The sequence below is a fragment of the Falco rusticolus genome, chromosome 4, assembly GCF_015220075.1.
Source record: "Falco rusticolus isolate bFalRus1 chromosome 4, bFalRus1.pri, whole genome shotgun sequence".
Classification (NCBI taxonomy): domain Eukaryota; kingdom Metazoa; phylum Chordata; class Aves; order Falconiformes; family Falconidae; genus Falco; species Falco rusticolus.
In genome coordinates this window covers 111,290,329-111,312,350 of record NC_051190.1, presented here as the reverse complement: position 1 = coordinate 111,312,350, position 22,022 = coordinate 111,290,329, and the positions used below count along the sequence as shown (strand labels likewise).

Genomic DNA, 22,022 nt, shown 5'->3' with positions numbered 1-22,022 from the left:
GCGGGGGCGGCGGGGCGGCGGCGGGCATGTGGCGGGCGGTGGCGGGGGGGCGCCGGCTCTGGCGGCCTCTCTCCGCCGCGGCGGGGGGCGCCCTCCTGCCGGAGCCGCGGCCGCCGGGGCTCGGGACTCCCCGTGGGGGCGGCGCGGCGGCGCGGGGCGCGGGAGGCGGCGGAGCCGGGGCGCTGGGGGCGGCGGCGGAGCGGCGCCAGGCGGCAGGTAGGGCCCGGCGAAGGGCGGCCCAGCCGTGGGGGCAGAGCTGCCAGCGTGAGCCGGCGGGGCCTGTCGGAGCGCGACACCGCTCGCGGGCCTTTTGGCTTCCCGCCTGGTCCTTCGCGCTAGTTCTGTCGCGACTGGTAAGGCTGGTCGCTCTCGAGGTGGCCCCGAGGGCGCCGGCCGGCCCGCGGCCTCACAGCGGGTGAGGGAGCGCGTTGTGCGGAGCGGCCCGGCCAGCGAGGCGCCGCGCAAGGCCCGCAAGGCCTGGGGCTCCGCGGGCGCCAGGCGCTGGGCAACGGGGCGCGGCCTGGCGGGCCCGGCACGGCTGTGAGGCGGCGCGCCAAGGAGGCCGCGACCCTCGGGCCCTCGGCTCTGCCCTGCGCGGAGTGTAACGCCTCGGGAGGAAAGCGACTGTTGAGGACACGGGGAGTCGCGCTCCGCAGCTGCGGGAGGATCCTGCGCGACCGAATCGCCCTTATCTCGGCTGAGAGCACAGGCCTCACAGCCGTAACCGTGGTGCTGAACCAGCTTCCTAAGCCGTGCTCTGACGTGGGGAGTCAATGGCTAGTGCAGAACTTCTGTGAGGATACTGGTGCTGAGTTGGAGGCGTTTTTCTCATACACGCTTATTATAACAGAAAAACGTTTCCCTGTACAGATGCGTGCGCAGAGCTGGTTTGTTGTAGCTGTTCTGCAAATCTTCTCTAGCCTAGATCTGACAATGACGTTCAGCGTGGCAGAATGTGCCTGGGGTTGTTTAGACCATTCGTTCTCTTAAGTAGGCACTAGAGACTTCACATGTGGCTACCAGGCAAATATTTAACTTTTGTAACCGCTGTGTCTGGAGGAGCAGTGGCCACTGCTAATCTTCTGCATGTGTGACCACAGCAAAAGTTGAAAGAGTGCATGAGTCCCTAAGCTCAAAGGCTTTCATTTACAGAGATCTGATCCAATTTCACATCCCCATTCATGCATATAATTATATGTAGCTATTGTTCTTTTGCTTGCCTTTTTCTTTATATTGGTAAATATAAAGCTTGGCTCTGTGCTGATGCTCATTCTGCACTAACGCTCACTTTATAGTGGCAAGCATGCATTGCTGACAGATTCAAATTATGCCGTAAGTATGTACAAGTTGCATCTACCTAATTGTGGGCAATTCAAAATAAACTGATTTCATGGTGCGAACAGAAGGTAGTTGCACTAATTTACTAGTTTCTAAACTGACTTGCTTAAACTGTTGAAGGACTAAAGTCTTGTCTAGAATACAGTAGTCCTCTGTGGCAGAATAGGCTAGGGAAAAAGTGGCTTTACTGGGTGCAAAGATAAAAAGTACCTTCACGCTGCATCATGTCAGCTACATTTTCAATATATTGATTTCATCTAAAGATTTTAGAGTGATTTCATCACCATGTATTATCACAGACCTGTTGAAAAGCATTATTCTGAAATACTTTTAATTTTGTCATTTTAATAATGTCTGAAGTACTTAGGTTTCATTGATGATAATTGACAAATATCTGATGATAGCATTGACTCTAAAGTACTAACAACAAGAAATAAGTTAGTTACCTGAAAGAAACTTTGATGTTTGCTGGCTGCTATATCTAGTGGTAGTGTTATTTACCAGAAGAGTGCTTAGTTCTCAACTTTGATGGTTTTAAAAATGATCTTTAAAAATCTGCAGTGCATGTTGCGTTGTCAGTATCAAACCAAACTCCACTGTGAGTGGCTATCTTAGGCAATAATTCAGCTCATTGCCATTTTATGTCATCTTAAGTGGTTGATTTTTGCAATTAAAAAGATAAATTACCACTGCATCATTTTTTCTGTCTGATCCAGATACTGTGCTTCCGAAGTTCAACATTGAATTTGTTGTAGCTCTGCTGAGGCAAGAAAATGCTAAAGACATCTGTGTCATCCAGCTACCTCCAGAAATTAAATACTCCAATTATTTTATAATTGTGAGCGGATCTTCAACACGACACCTCCATGCAATGGCACATTACATGCTGAAAATGGTAAGACAGTTCACGCTGTGCTCTCTGGGTTTTGGAGAACGGTTTTAAATGTTGTGAAAGGAATTCCCCCAGGATTGCATGTATGGGGGTGTACCAGGCAAGATGAAATTAATTATCCTTTGTTTAGTCCTGAATACATCTAGCGACTGACTGTAATTTTTGCGTTTAGCGGTACTACTCAAAATGTAGAGAATATATTTTAAAAACAGACTTCTCTGTATTTAGAACAGTGATAAAATAAGCACAGTTTGGTGGCAAAGATGATGTGAAATGGTGGTGGTGACCTGTGTGTCCACTTTTGTCTTCTGTCCAGCAAGCTTTATAGCTGTTCCCACTCATTCAAAACAGCTTAATCTGACTGTTGCCAAACCCTAATCCCTAAAATTTCCAGGTTCTCGGATGTATTGCAAGACCAGAAAAAAAGATGGCATATTATGAGGCACAGGGGTCCCCTCGCTGGCTTACTAAAATGAACTGCTAATTAATAGTCCCCACACTGTGCCTGTGTAGGAGGAGGGGAGAAGCAGCAGCAGCAGCCATTCTTGCACAGGAGTCTTGCACTGTTTGGCTTTGGCGGAATGTGAGCTTTTCAGTACAAAAATAGACATTGGAGTAAAACTGAATAGGTCCTTAGGGATAAGGACCAGACTGAAGGAGAGAGACATTTTATGGCCAGAAGAGAGCCAGCTGACTGTTAGAAGGCATGGTGTAAGGAATATGCCTAGTCCCCATCTCAACCAACTGTCTATACTCAACCTGCAGTTTGCCTTCTCTTCATGCACTTTCTTTCCCTGCCTGACCCCATTTTTTCTTTGGATCTTAGTTTTACTTTCTTCCTTCCAGTCCCATTGGTTTCAGCTGTGAGACTTGAAGGGAAGGAGTGGGGGAGACGGTCTTGCTTTTCGGTGCCTTTCTGAGCAGCTAAGGCGAGTTTCTTGTGTTCTCTGCAGGAACTGATGCATCTTTACAGGCTACAATTTTGCCTCAAGCTAGAAGTTGTGTTAGTGTGATTGAATGTCCTGTATTTAAGTGCTTAGTATGTACTCTATCACTTGCATAACTTGCTAGTCTGAAATCAACAGGTCTCCATCTCCCTCAGACCAGAAGAGATCAGTGACCACCACCCACCCTGCAAAAACATGCCTGTGCCACAACTGGCTACTCCTGGTGGCTGTAAGAGCAGAGCCTCTGGGGAGACATGGTGTCCTCCTGAGCATCCCGAGAAACCGCGAAGCCTGGCCAAGTACTCAGGAGCGGCTGAGCTTGCCTGGCATTGAAAGTTTTCAGGGCAAAAATAAAGTTGTCGTTTAAGATGTAAAGCAGAGCAGGTGTGCTCAGGAGTGCTGCTAAGCAGCTGGCAAAACGTTATGGTAATACGTGATTTACACTAAGTTGCAGAAGCGCTTGCGTAGCATGAGTCTTCCTGCTTTTCTTCCAGTAGCTTGTAAATGGCAAAGTCCCAACTACTGCTTACCCCTTCCTGTCTGGTTTCACGTGAGAGGAAGAAACTAACACTTGACTTTGTTATAACCTGTTTACCATTACACAGCCCTTAAAGACAAAGCTGAGGGAAACTTGCAGTGGAGATCAGCCTTTCCAGCCTCTGTTACATAGGTGGTGGCAGGGCATGCTGGGCTCTATAGTAATTTAAGCAGACTTTCAGAGAGTCTCTGAAAATCACCTGCTTTTGAGGATATCTCACAAGCTATCTTAAAGAAAGGAAGGTAGAACAGGTTGTGAATTACATTTTGAAAGTTCTCCATTCTGGTTTGCAAACTGGGGCCGCTGTCCAGCAGCTAGCGTTGTGTGGGAAAAACCAGGAACAGTTCCTTTGTAGCAATTGCTTTCCCAGTAAAGGGCTAGCCAGCCGTGCTGTTACAACTACTTGTTTTGTAGTTTGTCTTTTGTGGCAGAAAGGCCTGTTAAGAGCCATGCAGCTTCACTCTTAGTTTCCTTGTGGCCTTGTGCTGAAATAAATGTTGTTTAGTTTGGGTTTTAATTTCAGCTTGAAAAAGGTTTCTGTATTTTTTTGATTGACTGCTTCAAATAGAAATTTGAATAAAGAAGCTCTGTGAAGATGCACTTGACTTCATTTATCATTATTTTTTTTCTATTGATGCTTCTTGTAAAGAAACAAGTGGGTTGCGGCCAGGTCTGAAAGTGACAGTATGAGAGCCTCTAGTTGTCAGATCTCTTTGCTCTGGTGGGTGCTTAGATTCTTTGTGTGCTCGGTGGGGAGAGCCGAGCCTCTCAAGCTGGCATCTATGAAAGCCATCCTGTTGCACAGGGAACAAACTACCTTGCCCTAGCTGAGCGTTTGCAGCCATGCTCTGAGCTGCCCCCTCCCCTCTCTCACAGCGGTTCATAGCTTGGGAACCTGTGTGCTGCTTTGCTTTCCCCCCCCTCTTGCAGTGAGTGTTGAGAGCATGCACTGAACAGACAGGAGGCTTCTTGGAATGCCTTCCTTACAGCATGGGTTGAAGCTTGTTTTCTCCCCAACCCCTTCCCTCTGAGACGAGGATAAGCTTAGCATCTCCATTTCTGCATCCTTAACTAACCAACGAAAAACAACAATGAAAGAAACCTTAAAGGAAAATAAAACTTGGTGGTAATGGCAGCTACAGGAAACCGATAACTGAAAGACTATTTTAATGCTAAGCAATTGTATTCAATATTCGTTTTGAGAAAAAATGGACACCTATAAAATTCATGGGTAACTGTATGGGAATTATGAGCATTAGGATTCCAGATCTGATACTAAATCCCACCGAGTACTTTCTGGTGCTGCAAGTGTATACTTATTTTTGTGTGCAGACCCCAGAACCAATATGAAGTAATCTTGCCCATTTAAGATTTAAAACAACTCTAGGCAACTCAAAGTCCAGCTTATCTGTTAAGTTTCCATGCTTTTAAATATATGTATTTAAATATATAAAAGTATTTAGTTTTCTGCCACTGTTTCTTTTCTCAGTACAAGCACCACAAAGAAGAAAGTGATCCTCATACTCAAATTGAAGGGAAAGAGACAGATGACTGGCTGTGCATTGATTTTGGTAAGTGTTTGTGAATCTGAGAAATAGGAAGTTCTGCATGAGCTCTTTGTTCAAGGAAACATCTCACAGTGAACTCTGATTGCCGTGGAGAGTTTACAATATACTCTGCTGTTTTGGAATTCTAGTTACTGCTTGAAGTTGTTACTAAATACATCTTTACTAAAGATCGCTGGCACTGAGAAGAAAGCAATAACTTCAGTGGCTAAAAGAGGTCCTAATAAATTGAAGATAACAGTAGTGGAAAGAGAAAAGCTACTTCAGACAACTTTCTCAGGTGTATATAATCCTTTGTTGGGTGAGTGAGGGCTCTTTGTATGCGGCCTTAGTAGCAAACTGCTGAAAAGACTTCCACCATCCAGATCATACCATGACATGGGGTAAAACCTCAGTCCTAAGAAATTGAGTTTAATTCTTTATTTTACAAGTGTGAAACTCTACACAAACATAAAAGATTTTGCATTCAGAAAGCATTTCTCCTTCACTAGCTAGCTCTAGAATATCACCCTCTAACTTTGTGTTTTGGCTTAAAAGAGAGCACGGGTAGATGAGGAGCGCTGCAGCCAGTGATGTTAAGACTTGGATACTTCACTGTCAATGATTTTGATAGTTATAACTGAAAACAAATTAAAATTTAAAGGCGTAACTAGAAAAAAGTGCATGAGAAGTACACTGGAATTAACATTCCCTAGTATTGTTTGCACAGAATTAATTTCTGTAAGAAAAAACTTATATCAAAGTTTGGACCTGTTTCATTATAAAACCCACCTGGGAAATGTGAGCAACACACCAGAAGAAAATTACTTGGCTATAGCCGAGTATTGTTGGTAATACAGGAAAACTGAAAGTCCATCTGTAATCTAAGGGAGGTGACTCTCAGGTAAAATTTCTTTTGAATGACGTCCTTCTGACTCCTAGAAGTCGTAACTTCCTTGGTCTGGAGTCTTGTGATCGTGAGTATTGTCCCTCTCACTCTCCTGGCTGTAGTCTTAAGAGTCTGTTAAAGGACTGACCAAATCTTAACACTTTCAGGGACTCGAATCAGCAACTTAAAGAGACCTCCATCAGCTGACCCAGTGTATCGAGCCAGAATGGGGGTGGAAGACTTGAACGCTTTTGTGCAGCTGGAAGTGTAGCAGCGCTTTATAGTTCACATTAACGCATTGTGAATTTCTGTTCTGTGCAGGTAGCATAGTGGTGCATTTCATGCTGCCAGAGACACGAGAGGTTTATGAATTGGAGAAGCTATGGACTCTCGGTTCCTACGATGACCAGTTAGCCCAGATGACTCGACAGTTACTGCCAGAAGACTTTATATTTGGATTGACTCCTAACAGCAGTGATCCATCTCGAGACAAGAACTTAATGCAGCTGCTGAGTGGAAAGACAGATGAAAGAAACATAGAACCTTGATTTCTGACTCTGTGGCCACTGCAGTTGATCAGTACAATACAGTATTTATTGGATGTGCCTAGGAAAAGTTCTGAACAATCTACAAAAAGTGGTCATAATCATAGAATCTTTGCTGTTGGAAAAGACCCTTAAGATCAAATCCAACCATAAAAAGTCAAAGAACTCCTCCTATCATAAGGGAGCTTCCTGGGCAAGTCACTGTCTGAAGGGAGTTTGCAGTGAGAAGAGTGGGGCAAAGACACCTACTTACCCTGAAACTCATGCTCAGCCTCTACAGTAATTGTTTTTCTAGTATCTTTGGAAGACTTGCCTGCAGTGGCAGTGCAAAAGAGGCCTGAGTGCTGCAAGGAAAAACTATGTGAAATAGTAGAGTTTAGATGAGGCTTCTTGGATTAAGCCATTTGCTTCTGGTCACGATGAAGCAAGTCATGCTCAGAGTTGAAAGAGGAGGTAAAACTGGTGTTACTGAGCACATAAAAGCCAAAAGCAGCATAACGTAAGTGTGTGTTAACAGACAGTAAGTCAGTTTTTCAGCCAAGGCAAATCTCTTTTTAATAAATAAAAAAAACCCCTGAAGAGCTTCAATTCCTTGTCTTCACATTAAAACATTCAGCTCATTCTGAGAGTGCAGTTGGTGCCTCTCCTAGTTTTCCTCTCACCTGGTTTCTGGAAGAAGACACTGAGGCAACACACTGTGGCAGCTTCTCTGAGGCAGGCAAAAGTGGTTCTAAAGGAATTCCTTAGTCCTTGAGCCTTACTTGCTGCTAACAGTCTGTTCAGCACTTTCAGAAGTGCTGTGTGTTCTTTGACTGCTGCACGGTCCCATAACCAGTTAGAAGAGCTTTCAAGATGGTTACAAAACTGTGTAAAACAAGATGCTTTTCTCCACTGTAGGACAGTGCTTTCATCGCTAGAACAGGATGTCTTCTGCAGAAGCTTGCTGTGCCATGCATCAGGAAGCAGGAACAGAAGCAGATCCTGAGGACGCTCACCTTTTTTACCTCATAGCCCCACAAAGTACTTCAAGCCCTGTCTGCATCTCTTCCCTGCACAGCAGCTGCTTGTTCAGGTGGAAATGGTGGTCACTTTTTTTTGAAAAAAAAAACCAAAAAAACCCCAAAACCAAAACCCACCCCTTCTTCCTCATTTCAGAGTGGTTGTGTTTTCTTGCTCTGTCTAGCCTGTTTTTTCAGGAGTGACTGCCTCTGAGCTCACCTGCTCTGTGACACGAGGCAGCAGATAGCTCTGCAAATTAAGCAAAAGGAACATTTATTGAATGTAGTTAAACTATGCAGATAAAACATCTTTGCCCATGAAATAAAGGTATTGGTGTTAAGTCTGACTGCAAAGAAAGGTTTTCAAAATGCTTTGCAATACTTGTCAGGAAGTAATCCACACGGGGGAAGATAACCTTGGCTGTCTTACAGCATGATGGGTTCTAAACCAGGCATTTCCTCCTAGGAGGGATGCGTGGGAGTAACTTTGGATCATTCCCTGAAACCATTTGCCTTTTGCTGCTGCTGAAGATAAGTAATACTAAATGAATAGAGGCAGGTTCAGCAAACATTACACTGTTACGTGAACCCACATTTAGTAACCAGAACTGCGTACAGTATATCCCATCTCAAAGAGCACAGCAGCAAAAGCAGCACCCAGAAAAAAACATCAAGAGCTCGGGAACAGCTTCTGTGTGAACAGACTAGGACTCTTACAGCTGGAAAGGGATAATAGCGTGCAAACCAAGACCAAAAAAAAAAAAATCAAATTAACCAAGGAGACAAAAATCAGTAAAATAAATGAAAAAGTATAACTGAATTTACTGCCAAAGCATGTTGTGAAACGGAGTTCTATTGAATATCCAGTGGCTGCTATTAAATCAGGACTGCCAGCTCAGGGAAAGAACTTCCTCATCCTGCATTTAACAGGAGCAGTCATAACCCGTGCTGAGCTACCGCGATGCCCCAGCCAGGTCACCTGCCTGACTTGGCAAGTCTTTGCCCTGACACTCTTAAAAGGTGGGATGCAGGAATTAATAAAGGCGGTCTGGATGGTCGGTACCGTGCAACACTAAACCCCTTTCAGAAGGGAAACGTTGGGGAATGGTTTCAGTTCCATTGATCAGGCGATTTCCATGTAAAATAAAAATACCGAGCAGCTTTTCCAATGAGTCCGTAGGCTCATCACTCAGTCCTGTGCAGGTTTGGCTGTCTGGGATCCCTTGATGATGGGATGAAGAGGAGAAACAATTACGAGGGTGGAACTTTTGTCATCATTTCATTAATTTCCTGCACTGCATCAAGGGACTTCATTATCGAGCAGTTGAGCTACCATCTCTGTTACAGACCAGCTCGAGTGCCTCCTCCGCGATTCCTCACGTTCATTTAAGAATCCCATGCCCTAGTACCATGCCAAGACCATGCTGTCCCGCACAGCACGCATGCTTCACTTAACAGAAACTAACACACAGAGCGCATGCCTTTGAAATTGCAGCTCAGAAATAAAAGCTTTGGAAGGTTAGAAGCAAATAAAAGCATCATGATTAAGCAAATGCTTAAAACAGTCAGGGGTTTAGCTGTCACAAATGCACCAGTGATACAGAGGAAGGCTTAACTTCTTACACGTTGCTCAAAGGGCATGGATGCTGGCTCTGAGAAAATAGCTCAATACCGGCATGGAAGAACAAGCTCAGAGTTCCCTGTGAAATGCAATTCCCTACGCAGTGTCTTTTACAGCCATCATTTCTTCTTCAGTTCCCTCTTTCTGCTGGTTGGTCCCAGAAAATGAGCTGTGAAGACAAGTGGGAGGGTGCAAGGGCCTGGAAACCAAGTTTGGTTTTCCACTCCTCTTTAAGAGATAAAGAATTCTATTATTCATGGCACTCCTCCGTTCCCCAATCCCTCCCTCTCACTCTAAAGCATTTGGTTAAACGTCTAGTCTCATTTCTGTTCCAAACAGTGTTAACAAGGCTCCAAACTGAGAGGCAATACCACCGCACCAGCAAGTGGTGTGTGTTTGGGGGGGTGGGGTGGCAGGAGCAAGATGGGGGTTGCAGCCACGTTTGCTTGCTGGTGTGACTGCTCCTGCCTATCTGAGCTCCTAGGGCCACGTACATTACACAGCCTCATCATGCTGTGAGCACCAATGTAAGGACTGGGTAAAAAGCAGCTGAAAAAAATTTTTTTTTAAAAAAAAAAAAAAAAAGAACTGCAATTCAGATCTCACTTCAAACCTGTTCAAAAGATTCTTTCATGTTTGCCCTGTGTTGGGACTGTTGAGTGCACATCCCTTCCGCAGCAGATCAGCCTAGGTGAACTGCGTAAGACCGAATCCACAAACAAATCGGCCGTAATACAGACTGTACAGCATTCTTATATGAGGGGGGGAGAAGAGGAATTATAAGCCACAGAAGTCACTGCTTGTATTGGGAAGTGCAAACATTGTAACGTGGCTGCTGGGTGCCCTAGCAGCTACGGAACACCTGTGGGTGACTGTTCATCCTTATCCAGTAATTATTATGGACAGAAAACCAACTTGATTGAAGTACCACAAATACTTGGAACAGTCTGTCCCTATGCCTCATTAACTTACAAAAACACCACACAACTTTATCTGATGATAGGAGTTAAACTCTTTATTCCATTCAGAGGCATCTGGCAAGTGGAGCTGCATTGGGGGGCACATTACAGATGAAAAATGATCCATACTTTGTGAATATTGAAATCATTTACAGTATTTACTTTCTAGCTATTCCCAAATACTCCAAATTACCAAGTCTCAACTGAAAAGAAAAACATGATTTACCATACTAAGTCTAGAAATTTAAGAGAGATGACAGTATTTAAATCATCAGATGTAAATGCAGCGCCTATTTGTAAATAATTTTTATGGAAAATAATGAAGTCAAATCCTCCTCAAATGTTAAGAAAGGAACATCAGACTGACTTAAGCCTCAACGAAAATTAAAATGCTATGACTTTTCATACTTCAGTAATTTTAAATTCATTGTAAGAGAAAAAAATTATCCTAAAGGCTAGATGAAGGTCACTGTCAAAAAAGGAAAAGAAACTCATTTTTCTTTGCTAAAACTACAACATAAGTTTGTGGTTTTTAAACCAATTAGTAAAGAAGAGATGCAGGAAAACCACTTCAGACCATTTTCAGAATTATCTAATCTGTACAACAATGATCTTTGGGAAAATTATCTAGTCTATGTAGTAATGCCTCTATTTCAACATGAACCTAAGAGGTAGATAACAAAATGATGAAACAAATGTTTTTGCTCATTGTGCCCCTCAAATCAGTGCAGCATGGTGATTCTGATCATCTCATGCACAAAAAACATCACAAAAAAAAGGTTCAGAGGTAATAGCATGGCTCTGTCGACCACACACATACAGGCGCGCACGCGCACACACACACACACACACAGCAGTCTTTATGCACCATGTGTTGCCACATTTTTTTTTTTCTTAAACTGAGGTAGACTGAAGTTTATTGTAGAAACTTGAATGTGTCACTATTACCACAATCATCATTCAAATTACATTCGGAAATTAAAAAATTTGGTAACTTTCCCGTTATCCCTGCCTTTTGACATTTTTTTTTTCCTCTAATGGTTGGTTGCAGAACGTGCATAAATCCTGCTGCATCTATTATAAGCCAGGCTAGAGAGGTTGTTGGTTTTTGTTTGTTTTTTTTTCCTTGTAATATTTTTAAACCTTCAAAGTGGCTTAGTGTGGCCCATAACAGCGGCTGGATATGTAAACTTAGCCTTTCATTATCTTTCAATGTGATCAAACACTGTTTGACCTTCCCCCATCGTGGTAACTGAAAGCAGTATGATGTGATCTGCAGGCAGCAGAGACCCTTGTGGCCTCCAATACACTCCAGCAGATCAAGTGTTCTATCAAACTGAAGATGAAGCTTGCTCTTTGAACAAAATGGCAAAGTCCAAATGGGCTGCAAATGGTTAAATGTAGCATTATTAGGTAGTGATGGTCAAAGGCACAAAGGGTTCATGCATTCAATCAAGTAGCACAAAAAAAAATTCAGCCTCTTGCAGCCTTCTAATTTTTTCCCCCAACCCCAGCCTCTTGCCATCACTTCCTTGTCCTGTTCCCAAAAAAGTACCGTCACAAACTTTTTCATCCCATCTTAAAAGAAAACTAAACGGCATTGCTGCTATCAGAATGTTGGCATCATTCACTATCTTTTGAACATTCACTGAATTTTTTTTTTTTTTAAACAAATGATGGTGTTGAAGCCCTCAGAAAATCTGAGGCTATGTTTTTTTACCCACCTTACTCCCATCAGCCAGCAGCTAGAAGTGCTCTACTATATTTTTCCCCGATAAGTCTGTAGTACTCCTGGCTGGTGGCTGATCAAATTTTAATTTTTTTTAAAAAAATAAAATGCTCAAGAACTATTAGCTTTATAAAGTATACAAAATACCAAAAAAAAAAGCAAAAAAGGAACAATTTCTCATTGAGGTACTAAATGCCTGAGGTAGTTTAGTAAAATGCATATTTATCTTTTTATGCCCTGGCCAACACCATTCAACACTTCCCTTAGGTTATTCATGGCAGTGTTATGTAAAAATGCAACCAAATTCTTTTTAAAAAATGCCACTTGTTTCAACATTGGGACTAACACTTAAACTCTTGTCAATGCCCTTGCTCTAACCCTAGCCCACCCGCAATCCCACCCTCCAAATGTGTTTCTTCTTTTACAACTGGACCTATAAGAGCAATGCCTTTTTTTTGTTGGTTTTTTTTTCTTTTTTTTTCTTTTTTTTTTTTTTAAACCAGTGAACTCAGAAGAGAAAGCTTCATTAAACCAAGTTCTAAAATTGTTGGGGAATAATAAGAACAATAAAAAAAGACTAACGAGTTTATGTTAAATTGTGAGAATAGAACAAAAGGGAAGTGAAGGGGTCCTTATTTTAAAGCTGGGTTTCAAAAGTTTGAGAGAGCCTAAAGAATACATTCTCAGAGACAGCGTTCAACGGTTGCCTGGTCCTCGAACAGGTGATTGGCTTGGTGGATCTTCTGCATATAGCTTCAACAGGTGCTCACCACCCGTCTCTGTCGCACAGTCTGTCTTTGGTCTGGCATCTGTCTCTGATGGGCCATTTCCTAAACCTTTATTTCCGTCTCGGCTGAGGCTGTCCGCTTTGCAATGTTTTTTGCTGTTGCTGCTGCCTTCTTACCTGAGCCAGTATTTCCTGAATTTTCCTCTGAGCAAGCTGGAGGACACAAGAAGAAACACCCCATCATGACGCCACGCTGCAGTGACTGCTGTTTACAAATCAACTGTAGATGCTACTGGGATTAAGAAAGTCTGGAATAACTAAATTCCTAGTACTGACAAGATTACTCATCAGTTAAAATACGCTTGGGTTAGTAACGATGTGCAATTTTTTGATTTTTCTTCCTTCCCCAATTACCACAGCTACCTGCACGGTCATCTGTACTACAGCACACACGAGCACAGGAAGATGACTAACAACATTAAGGCTGCTGAAGCTACGGGCTACTTTTGTTTTACTCCTCTGGAGATAATAATGTTTTACAAGAACCCACTGTGTATTTTAATAGAGTATGAACAATTTTTTTTTCTACAACAGGGAATCCAGAAGGCCAGACTTACAGGACTTAACCAGCCTTCCCATATCCTTCCTGAACTACAAGCCACCTGTAGCAAAGTGTCAAAAGAAACTGGACTGAACTAAAAGTTAAGTGAGGGAAGGAATCTTGTGATCCTTTTCTTTATGATACTAAATCAGATCGAGTGATGTAGACATGTTGCATATACAGAACCTGGCAAGAACTGCACCCTATGAGATGGCTTGTACCTCCCTTCCATCTGAATTTCAGTCCAATCACAACTTGGGCTTTCTTTCGATTTGAAAGTTTTAGCAGTGCCAGAGCCTACATATATCAATGAGAGAATTCAGGGAGATTGTTTTACCTATGTAACAGTGCAATATCGTTATAAATCTCTCTCACTGGCATGAGGAAAGTTTATTGCAGCAAGACAACTAGAGGAGCCTGGCAAGCAGTGCTTTCTGTATCCTGAGTAAAAGTCTTCCATCCCTTGGCTCTGCACATGGATATAAAAGACAGACCGTGGAAGCATCAAGATAATACAGAAATTCATTCCAGTCCTCCTACCTGGCATGCATAGAAGTGACCAGTTATTTTCACAACCACCTGATCATTTTCATCAGGTGTCTGGTCACGAGGAACTACAACTTCTGCACTTGTCAAGTTTTGAAGCTCATTTACCTGTAAATAGATAGTAGAAGTCAGAAAATCCTACGCAAACAAATATCCCACAGCCACCAAGCCTCAAAGATACTGCTGACCACAGAAACATCATTGTCTAAGTTCCCTTTAAAAGAAGAAACCCATTAACAAAAAGCATCTTTGTGCAGCAGCGTGCACTCTGCGGGATTAGCCTTTCGTGTCTCCAACATAAAAGTTAGCACCAACTTCTCTGCGTTTGTAGAAGCATTTTAAAGACTAAATACAACGCACAGAAGGTGTTAAATACATGATTTTAAAAAGCAAAGATATGCTGCAGTGTTTACAGTCGAGTTTACATGTTTAAGGTCAGAAAACTCATACAATGTGTAATGTAGGGAGGAAAAAAGTCAATTTATACATTTTTCCTTGAAGAATCTCCACAAGATGAAAAACTCCAAACTGAATGATGAGAAGTGTCCAAATCATTTTCAATAGCCTTTCAGCTTCCATAATGTTAAGTAGAGGTAAGGTTAGAGTTTTGACCCATTTAGACTCATTTTATTTTAGAAATGCATAGCATTATTTAATCAGTAACGTTTCAGATGAACAACTTTTCAGAGATGTTTGTCCTTAAACTTCTTACCACCACAAGTAAGAAAAGAGGCCACGTTGCCTCCTAACACTTAACTTCAAGACCCCACTGCACTCAAGGGTGGAGACCCAGGACTGAACCATCTCTGCAAATATCAGCTAGCTCCTGACTTACAACCACGTGAAAATACCAGAGTACCAGCCCCTTTCCAGGATTGAAAAAAATCTCAGTAACTTGATTTTACGCAACAAACTGAGCCTAAGAATTGTCATCAATTAAGTTGAAGCAAAAACAAGTGTAGTTTTTTGTAATACTGAGGTCTAAACATGTCTTAATTTCCTACTAATTTAGAAATCATGCTTTCACTCAGTATTGGCCAGAAATGCTACCTCTGGATACACTGGATTTGATTTTAATTAAGTGAGATTAGCGAAATCTGGCATAAACTAAAGTTCACAGAAGCAGGTCTTGAGTGGGAATGTATTCATTCCAAATGGAAGAACTGGATTTCTATTAATAAAGCCCTGCAAGATCTGACTGGGACTACCAATTTTTGTTAGACAATTTTTTAGATTAAATAAATCATTCTATGAGATTCACTTCTCATGCCTCTACTCTAAAAGAAATGAAAGCTTAACAAGTACAGCTAAGAAAACAGCACCTGCTTTAACATAACTTCAAAGAATTAGCTATTACTTAGCAAAATGTTTAAGACATACACATATACACAATTAAATAAAGAACATAACTGAACAACGCTAAAAGATTTATTTCAGCTACTTACTGTTTTGCCTCCTTTACCAATAACTCTACCAGCAGCATAGGATGGCACTTTTATATGAGCCTCAAGTTTCACTTCTTCTTTAGGTCCAAAGAAATTCTCCTCTTTAAGTTTTCCATAGATTCTCCCTTGAGCCTGCAAAAATGCTTTCAGTTAGAGAATGCACTTATTGAAATCTAGTTAATTTCAAGAAATTCCAGACAGAAGAATTCCCAGTACACAACCCTGACCAAGTGTTTTCACCAATAAATAAAATAACTATTTTTCTTAAAAGAAGTCCTTGTACCAAACTAAGCAGCACTGCTGTCCAACTTTAAAGTTTGCATGACGAACCAGGGAATCATGGAGCAATTTAACAGAGTTCATCATTATTCTGCTTTTCAGTAGGAATACTGCTTTTAAAATAAACCATTGCACGTCTGTAGAGGTACAGAGTGGTCAAGAGAAGAACTGTCTGGCTGAAGCATTTTATTACACCCAGAAGCACAGAATGCAATTAATTGGCTCAGAAACCAATTATTTTAAGGATGTTAAAATAAAATAATAAAAAAAAAGCGCGCCACAACCCACCACCGCCACATCATGGGATAAAGACAGACTCCAGTTAGAGCAATCAGCTTACTTTTACAATCCATTACAACATATTGTGTAAAAATAAATAAATAAATCTGACTTTCCTCAATTTTCTAAAGTGAAAAATCAAACTGCCTAGATCTAAACAGTAAAATAGCACCATGGGAACAGTATTACTCCAACCAGCACACAGTTCTTTTCTGGGGAGCACGCAAATGCCAGGTAGCAAGAAGAATTGTCTGCTGAGACTAAGCTCGTGAATCTTGTTGATTTTTAAATACATTTATTTCCTTATTCCCTGCTGTTCATCAGGGAATTCTTGAGAGATGGTAACCAGGTCTTCTGCTCTGCATCTCCTAGAGGCATCAAAAGAACACTTCTCTTGAGATACTGAAGAGAGATGCTCTGTAAAGGCCATAGACCTAGGACCACAAAGCCTTTCCAGTTCAGATTCTTTATCACCTTCAAATCACACGCAAGAGCCCTGTCACCGTGTACACGCTATATCAAACCATCTTACAGGCCACCACTCCAACGGAATACGAGAACTCCAAAGATTGCATGATGTGATAATTACTTTAAATAGTGGCAACTTACTTTATCTTATTTCTAGCTCATGTCCTAAACCCCTACTCAAGTTCATTCCACTCTAGAATGGGTAAGATGAAAGACATTTTGTGACCTTGGAGCTGAAAATACTCAGTATTTGGTCTAAGTCAGACTCAGGTTGCGGGATCCTGTCACAGAGGACAAAAGCTACCAGCTTTTCCAGTGACACAAAAGACTACAAAAAAAGCTGTACAAAACCTCAATATAACTACCATATTCTGGCACCATCAAAAGCCTTAGAGAATCAGAGATCCCTGCTCCAGGAAAACACTTCAAAAGGGTTTGCCAAGAGCAGATAAAATACTGTTCCCAGCCATCATCTTTTGACACATTTTGACACTATTCCCAAATTTGTTAGAGACAGACAGTAGCCAGTGGAGCTCTTTTAATTTCAGTAGCAATGCTTTTCATGTGCATAACACCTTGACAGCCTGCACAGGCTGCAGGGCTCGGTGGGAGAGGTACTACAGCAAAAAAGCACACATTACTGCTGAGTTATAAAGCACGGGGGGATGCTGACTTTTTAAGAGATAGATGATGTATTTCCAACATCCCAAATCCTTCAGCTCTTGGAAGAGTCTTTAAGGTAGGGAAACAACCTAACTGGGCTGCAGCTCCTTCAGAGTAAAGTAGTGGCTGAAATGTGGTCCTACACTAGATTCCACTTTGCTTGCACGTGTCGCGGACCCCAAGGCAACATGATCCTTCCTGAACATTGGTGTCACAGGTCTGCCTAAACTCTAGGGAGCACTGCAGCAGAGGCGGGAACAGTGGCATATTCTCCTCCCTTCGCCTTGCTGATTAATAGCCCTGCATGCTGCAACATCCTCAGGCCACTGCAGCTGAGGAAGGAAGGGGTGCAAGCCACCGCAGCCACCATGGACACGAATCGCGAGCAGCAGAACACAACGTAGTAGGGAAAGGATGCCCATCTCACAGGCTCTGGGATGACACCACCTCTCTGAGAGCTGGTTACTCATTTGAGCAGCAGCTATTCCCTCTTCAAGTTGTTGTACACCCAGATGACGTTCCCTGTGCCTAACAAGCAATAGCCTATGCCCAAAGATAAAGACGACCCTTCTTCAACAGAGCTTAAGGACAGCATTAATGAAGCTTGGCCCTGACTGTAAGGCGTGCTTCAGGCCAACAGTGGTGGTAAAAGAAAGGACTGAACTTTGCCTCTGCCCACGTTGGTCAAGAGGGCATTGCTCAGAGTAGTAAGAGATACGAGGACTGGAGCTGAAGGAAGCCCCAGGAGAGAACCCCCCTCCTTCACAAGACCAGCACACTAAGCAGCATCATCTGTGCTAGTACATTGATCCCTCTTCGCAAGCAGAAGCCCAAGGGTAGAGAAGTGACTGACTGATGTGGTTTTAACCAGTGTGTGGGGTGCAGAAAAGGGAGACTTTCTCCTTGCATTATCCAGGCTGGGGAGAAGAGCTGGCAAAAGAGCTCTGTGGGGCTTCAAGTCTGTCTTAGGGAGGAAACCCAAGGACAAGCCTTTGCCTACGTGAGGCGTTAGGATAAGGGACACCCAAATCTACTTTGGCCTGATACTCTTTGAGGGCAAGTTCACCAATATCTGACGGAAAAAAAAGGTAACCAGAATCTAAAATCCTGATCCCAGATCGCAAGAGCATGCCATCTGTGGAATAGGCCATGAGGCCAAGCCCACATGCACACAGAAAACCTCAAGGAGGCAGAGCTTCTAAATTATGCTTTGCCTTCAATACCTTTCTCAAACATATATGGTAGCTGAGCAATAATTCCAAGTGCGTCTAAGTTCACTGTTACCACTGCAAAATACCTGCCCTGATACTTCTCCAAAACTCCTAAAGGCATTAATGAAACTGATTCTAGATATGCCTGAAGTTTGTACACCACCTTCTTGCGAGATGCCCCGAAGCAAAAACACAAAGACAAAAACGAGAACAGGCAAGAGAACGATGCCAAGACACAAACGCTCAAGTGATTTTCTACCTGCTCTGGGCCTCATCTGTAACGAGGCCAGGTTGCTGCGCTGAGCTGCCTGCATCACTCCTAACGCAGTCAACTCCTTTTGGGGTAACTAGATTTATCCTTTGGCACTTAAGGCAGAAGGCTGCTCCAGAGCTCAATTTGAACAGAAATGGGATAAACAGGTTGACTATCTCCTTGTAGTTGTAGTGGAAATACAATTAGAAACCTTGCATTTATCTGTACAGCTACCCAAAAAGCATTTTCTAGTTGGCGCACAACAGCAACCTGGGAAGACTCAGTCTCTCGTCTTGTCAGCTTTGTTATTTCAACACAATAAACTGTTGCATGTAATAAGGCAAGCTAGAAACACTGCACTACTGTGCTTGTAGATAAAAGGGAAAGTCAGGAATGTAGTATGGCCATATTTTCATGCTACACTTGATTCTAACTTACATGAAACTCGCACCAGTTTTCAGGTGACCAGACACGGCCTCCCATAGTATTACTCCTATTCATATGAGATACCTTTCAGCAAAAACCAAGCGTTTACTAAAATTCTGAATAAAATGGTGCTTGGAACCAAGTGTTTTGTTTTCAGTATTGTTCCTTACAGTCCAAAGGCCACTACGCACTGACAAGTTTTTATGTATTGTACCTTGAACTGAGCTTCTGGTGGTCCAGTGATGATAACCATTCTCAGCTTGGCATCTGGTCCTTCAGCAGGGGCAATCTGGAACGGATAAACATAGCTTTTTGGTAGCTGTCTTTTGAAGGAATAGTTTAAAGCCACCTCCTCCCCGTTTCAATCTCACATTCTGTTCAAGAGTGAAAAATTATTCGTTACAGCAGCAGCATTACACTTCAGTCATGACGGGGCTGTTCTCTTTAAAGTGCATTAATTAGCTATAATGAAATACGGAGAAATTGGCTAAGCCATAAGCAAATTTACTTCTGAAAATTCAAGGCACAGCTATTCAGCCACATATGGCAAAATCCCACAAGCCGTTTTCATGTGGCTGAGTGATGCAAGTCATGTAGCCTTTAAAAAGACAAGAATGGTTAAGACAGAGATTCTCATCCCTACCCGCTAACTTAAATAGTCTTTCTAACAAGTTTTGCTCATTGGCAAAAGTTTGCGTCCATCCCCCTGAGAACACGAGATCGCTTTACTGTTGTAACTAACACAGATCCAAAACCTTCCTCTATACTGGACAATGAGTTAGCAGTTTCCACGGGGCTTGTATCTACAGACACTTACTTGTGTGACCCAAATAAAAATTAAGCTCCACCAGACCAGAGACAGAGATGCCTGTAGGGTCTTTAGCAGTTCATGTCACCACAAAAGTAAGATTTCTGTGGGTGTTGTTCTCAGACTCCAGTGGCATTAAATAATTCAAACTAGCCTCTGACATTCTGGATTAATCTTTTGTTTATCACAACTGACATTTCCATTGTTGCATCTAGTATTACATAGCTGCTGTTGAATGGGCAATATATTAAACACTACAGGATTTCATCTTAGCTGTTGGCATAGGGATGTTATTCATATTTAACAGCTGTAGCTTATTTCAGACAAGTTACCAGTCACCATGCATCATTTTCACTGAAGAATTTTGCTTACGGAAGTTTATGTAATTGTTCATATTGTAACCTAAGATGGAGAAGACATTATATACCAGTTATCTGGTTTGTGTATTTATTTTTCATAGGATTTCTGCATTCCAGTTGGCTATATCTAAAAATACACATTCTTTTTACAGCCATACGTTCACATGACATGACATTGTGGTAAGGGCAAGCACAGACTAGATCAATTCATTCTTTGAAACACAGGTATTTTAGAGGGACAAATTTCTGAGGCACATTTGGAGGCAGCTGGCTGAACGGAGCTCAGCTTAATTGCCATTCAATTAAAATGGACATTGTAACTTGCCTCTCTGTCTCCTCATGCTTTCTTAGTGAACGCCATCACTTTTACTGACATTTTAGGAAAAATATTTTCCATCAAGCTTTAGTTACATCTTACATGTGTTTAAGTGTTCTGGGACATCTCTTGCTTTGCTTTTATCTCGGAATGTCCTGTTCTCAGCAGCTGGAGTAAAATGTGGCTGAGGGCTGTGAAAGAAACTAACATTTCTGTGGCCGAAGGGGCAACCTAGGAGACTTCAGTGTTAATTTTGCCTGTCTGCTCTTGGAAAGAGAACTTACATACATACAAATAGTATCTAAGCGGTGATTTTTGACCTCCGAGAGAAGTGGCTTCACATTGGTTGTTTTCCAGTTACTAATCTTCCATACGCCAAATCACAACCTGACAACTTCATACACCCAAACCTACAACACTCATTCCAACTCCTTCAGAGACAGGAAGGGCTCCTCCGGGAATAAGCTATAACCAAGAAGATGCCAATGGTGCCCAACAGGTCCCAGCACTGTAGCACAGGGTGGGCAGCAGACAGCCCAGAAATCTCTGCCTGGCTGCTCTGCTGATGAATTCTGTCTGCTGGAGTCCCACGCCGAGCTTGTACTGCCCAGCAATGATCCCCGGCACAGGGACACAACCTGAGCTCATCCACAGCCATGTGCACCTCTGAAGCGATGGGCTGGACACGGCAGCCTTACGCAGAACCCTGATGCATCCGCAGTTTATTTAGTCTTACTTCATGGCTAACTAGTTTCATCAGATGTACAAAGCTCGACACGAGCACAGAGATGATGCACGGGGATGTAAAATGTTTTCACGTGTAACAATCTACAGCACAACTCAAAACAAGTGCAGTGTCATGCACAAAGACTTACTTCCTCCACAAAGTACGATTACTACAGTTCGGCAAGTTAAAAGTTACTCAAGAATCACTCCCTCCAACTCTTAGCTAAAAGCACGGATTCCTTGATGATTCACAATTTATTATTTTGTTCAAAAGTTATGATACAGGGCAGATGGTCAATAGGATGGAAATTTAGAAGTTCTGCATAAATTACTACTAACTGCCATATTTAACGCTTCCGCACAGAAGCAAGCATGCTGCTCCATATTGTTCTAGCAGATTACAGATGAAGTTACGTTTTTATTTTAATTGATAAGCATACATGCAACTTCCCAATATAGCAAGCATACCCTGTATCTGTACAGTTCTCAAGATTTAATCTTATTTCCACAAAGATTATTTTATTCCTACTGAAGGAACAAAAGACCAGAGCTTTAGCAAACTTTTAACTGAATTTCAATTAATACAGATATGTTAAATGTGTTGGGTAGAGGGGTGCCAGCCAGTAGAAGCCGCCTGAGGCTACTGTTACCCAGATGCGTGAGAAACACGGGAAACTCCCTTTCCATTACACTGTCTTCCAAGGGCCAACTAAAGAACTAGTTTGAACGGGTTCTTGGAAGTCCAGGTTCTTTCATATTTCTCTCTCCATCTAGCAGTACCTTCCAAACACCACTAATCTCAAACGATGGGAATGGAGACAGAAAGAGGAAATACGTGTGCTACATCACACCTCTCCATGCAAGACAGATTTGATAAAGAAAAAAAAAAAAAACAACACCTCCCACTTTCTTCTA

General features: G+C 42.5%; 2 protein-coding genes across 5 annotated transcripts in view; one reads left to right on the top strand and one right to left on the bottom strand.

The window, feature by feature from the left end:
- Positions 1-12: 12 nt before the first annotated feature.
- On the top strand, positions 13-7,281 carry MALSU1 (mitochondrial assembly of ribosomal large subunit 1). Its single transcript, XM_037383654.1, has 4 exons — positions 13-216; positions 2,055-2,233; positions 5,205-5,286; positions 6,470-7,281. The coding sequence occupies exons 1-4, from the start codon at positions 27-29 to the stop codon at positions 6,694-6,696; spliced, it is 678 nt and encodes a 225-aa protein (XP_037239551.1). The 5' UTR covers positions 13-26; the 3' UTR covers positions 6,697-7,281.
- A 3,023-nt stretch (positions 7,282-10,304) lies between these two features.
- The window catches only part of IGF2BP3 (insulin like growth factor 2 mRNA binding protein 3), a 114,245-nt gene continuing 102,527 nt past the window's right edge, over positions 10,305-22,022 (bottom strand). For all 4 annotated transcript variants that reach the window (XM_037383651.1, XM_037383652.1, XM_037383650.1 and 1 more), the window contains 4 exons: positions 19,113-19,187; positions 15,320-15,451; positions 13,869-13,982; positions 10,305-12,940 (listed from right to left, as the gene is read on the bottom strand). In XM_037383651.1, coding sequence (XP_037239548.1) covers positions 12,839-12,940; positions 13,869-13,982; positions 15,320-15,451; positions 19,113-19,187 — 423 coding nt within the window. In that variant the 3' untranslated portion in view covers positions 10,305-12,838. The remainder of the gene's footprint in view (positions 12,941-13,868; positions 13,983-15,319; positions 15,452-19,112; positions 19,188-22,022) is intronic.

Excerpts from the sequence above, each read along its gene's own strand:
- MALSU1 (XM_037383654.1), top strand. The coding sequence starts at position 27 with ATGTGGCGGGCGGTGGCGGGGGGGCGCCGGCTCTGGCGGCCTCTCTCC. Across the intron at positions 217-2,054 it reads GGAGCGGCGCCAGGCGGCAG|ATACTGTGCTTCCGAAGTTC; the intron begins GTAGGGCCCGGC and ends TGTCTGATCCAG. Across the intron at positions 5,287-6,469 it reads CTGGCTGTGCATTGATTTTG|GTAGCATAGTGGTGCATTTC; the intron begins GTAAGTGTTTGT and ends TGTTCTGTGCAG.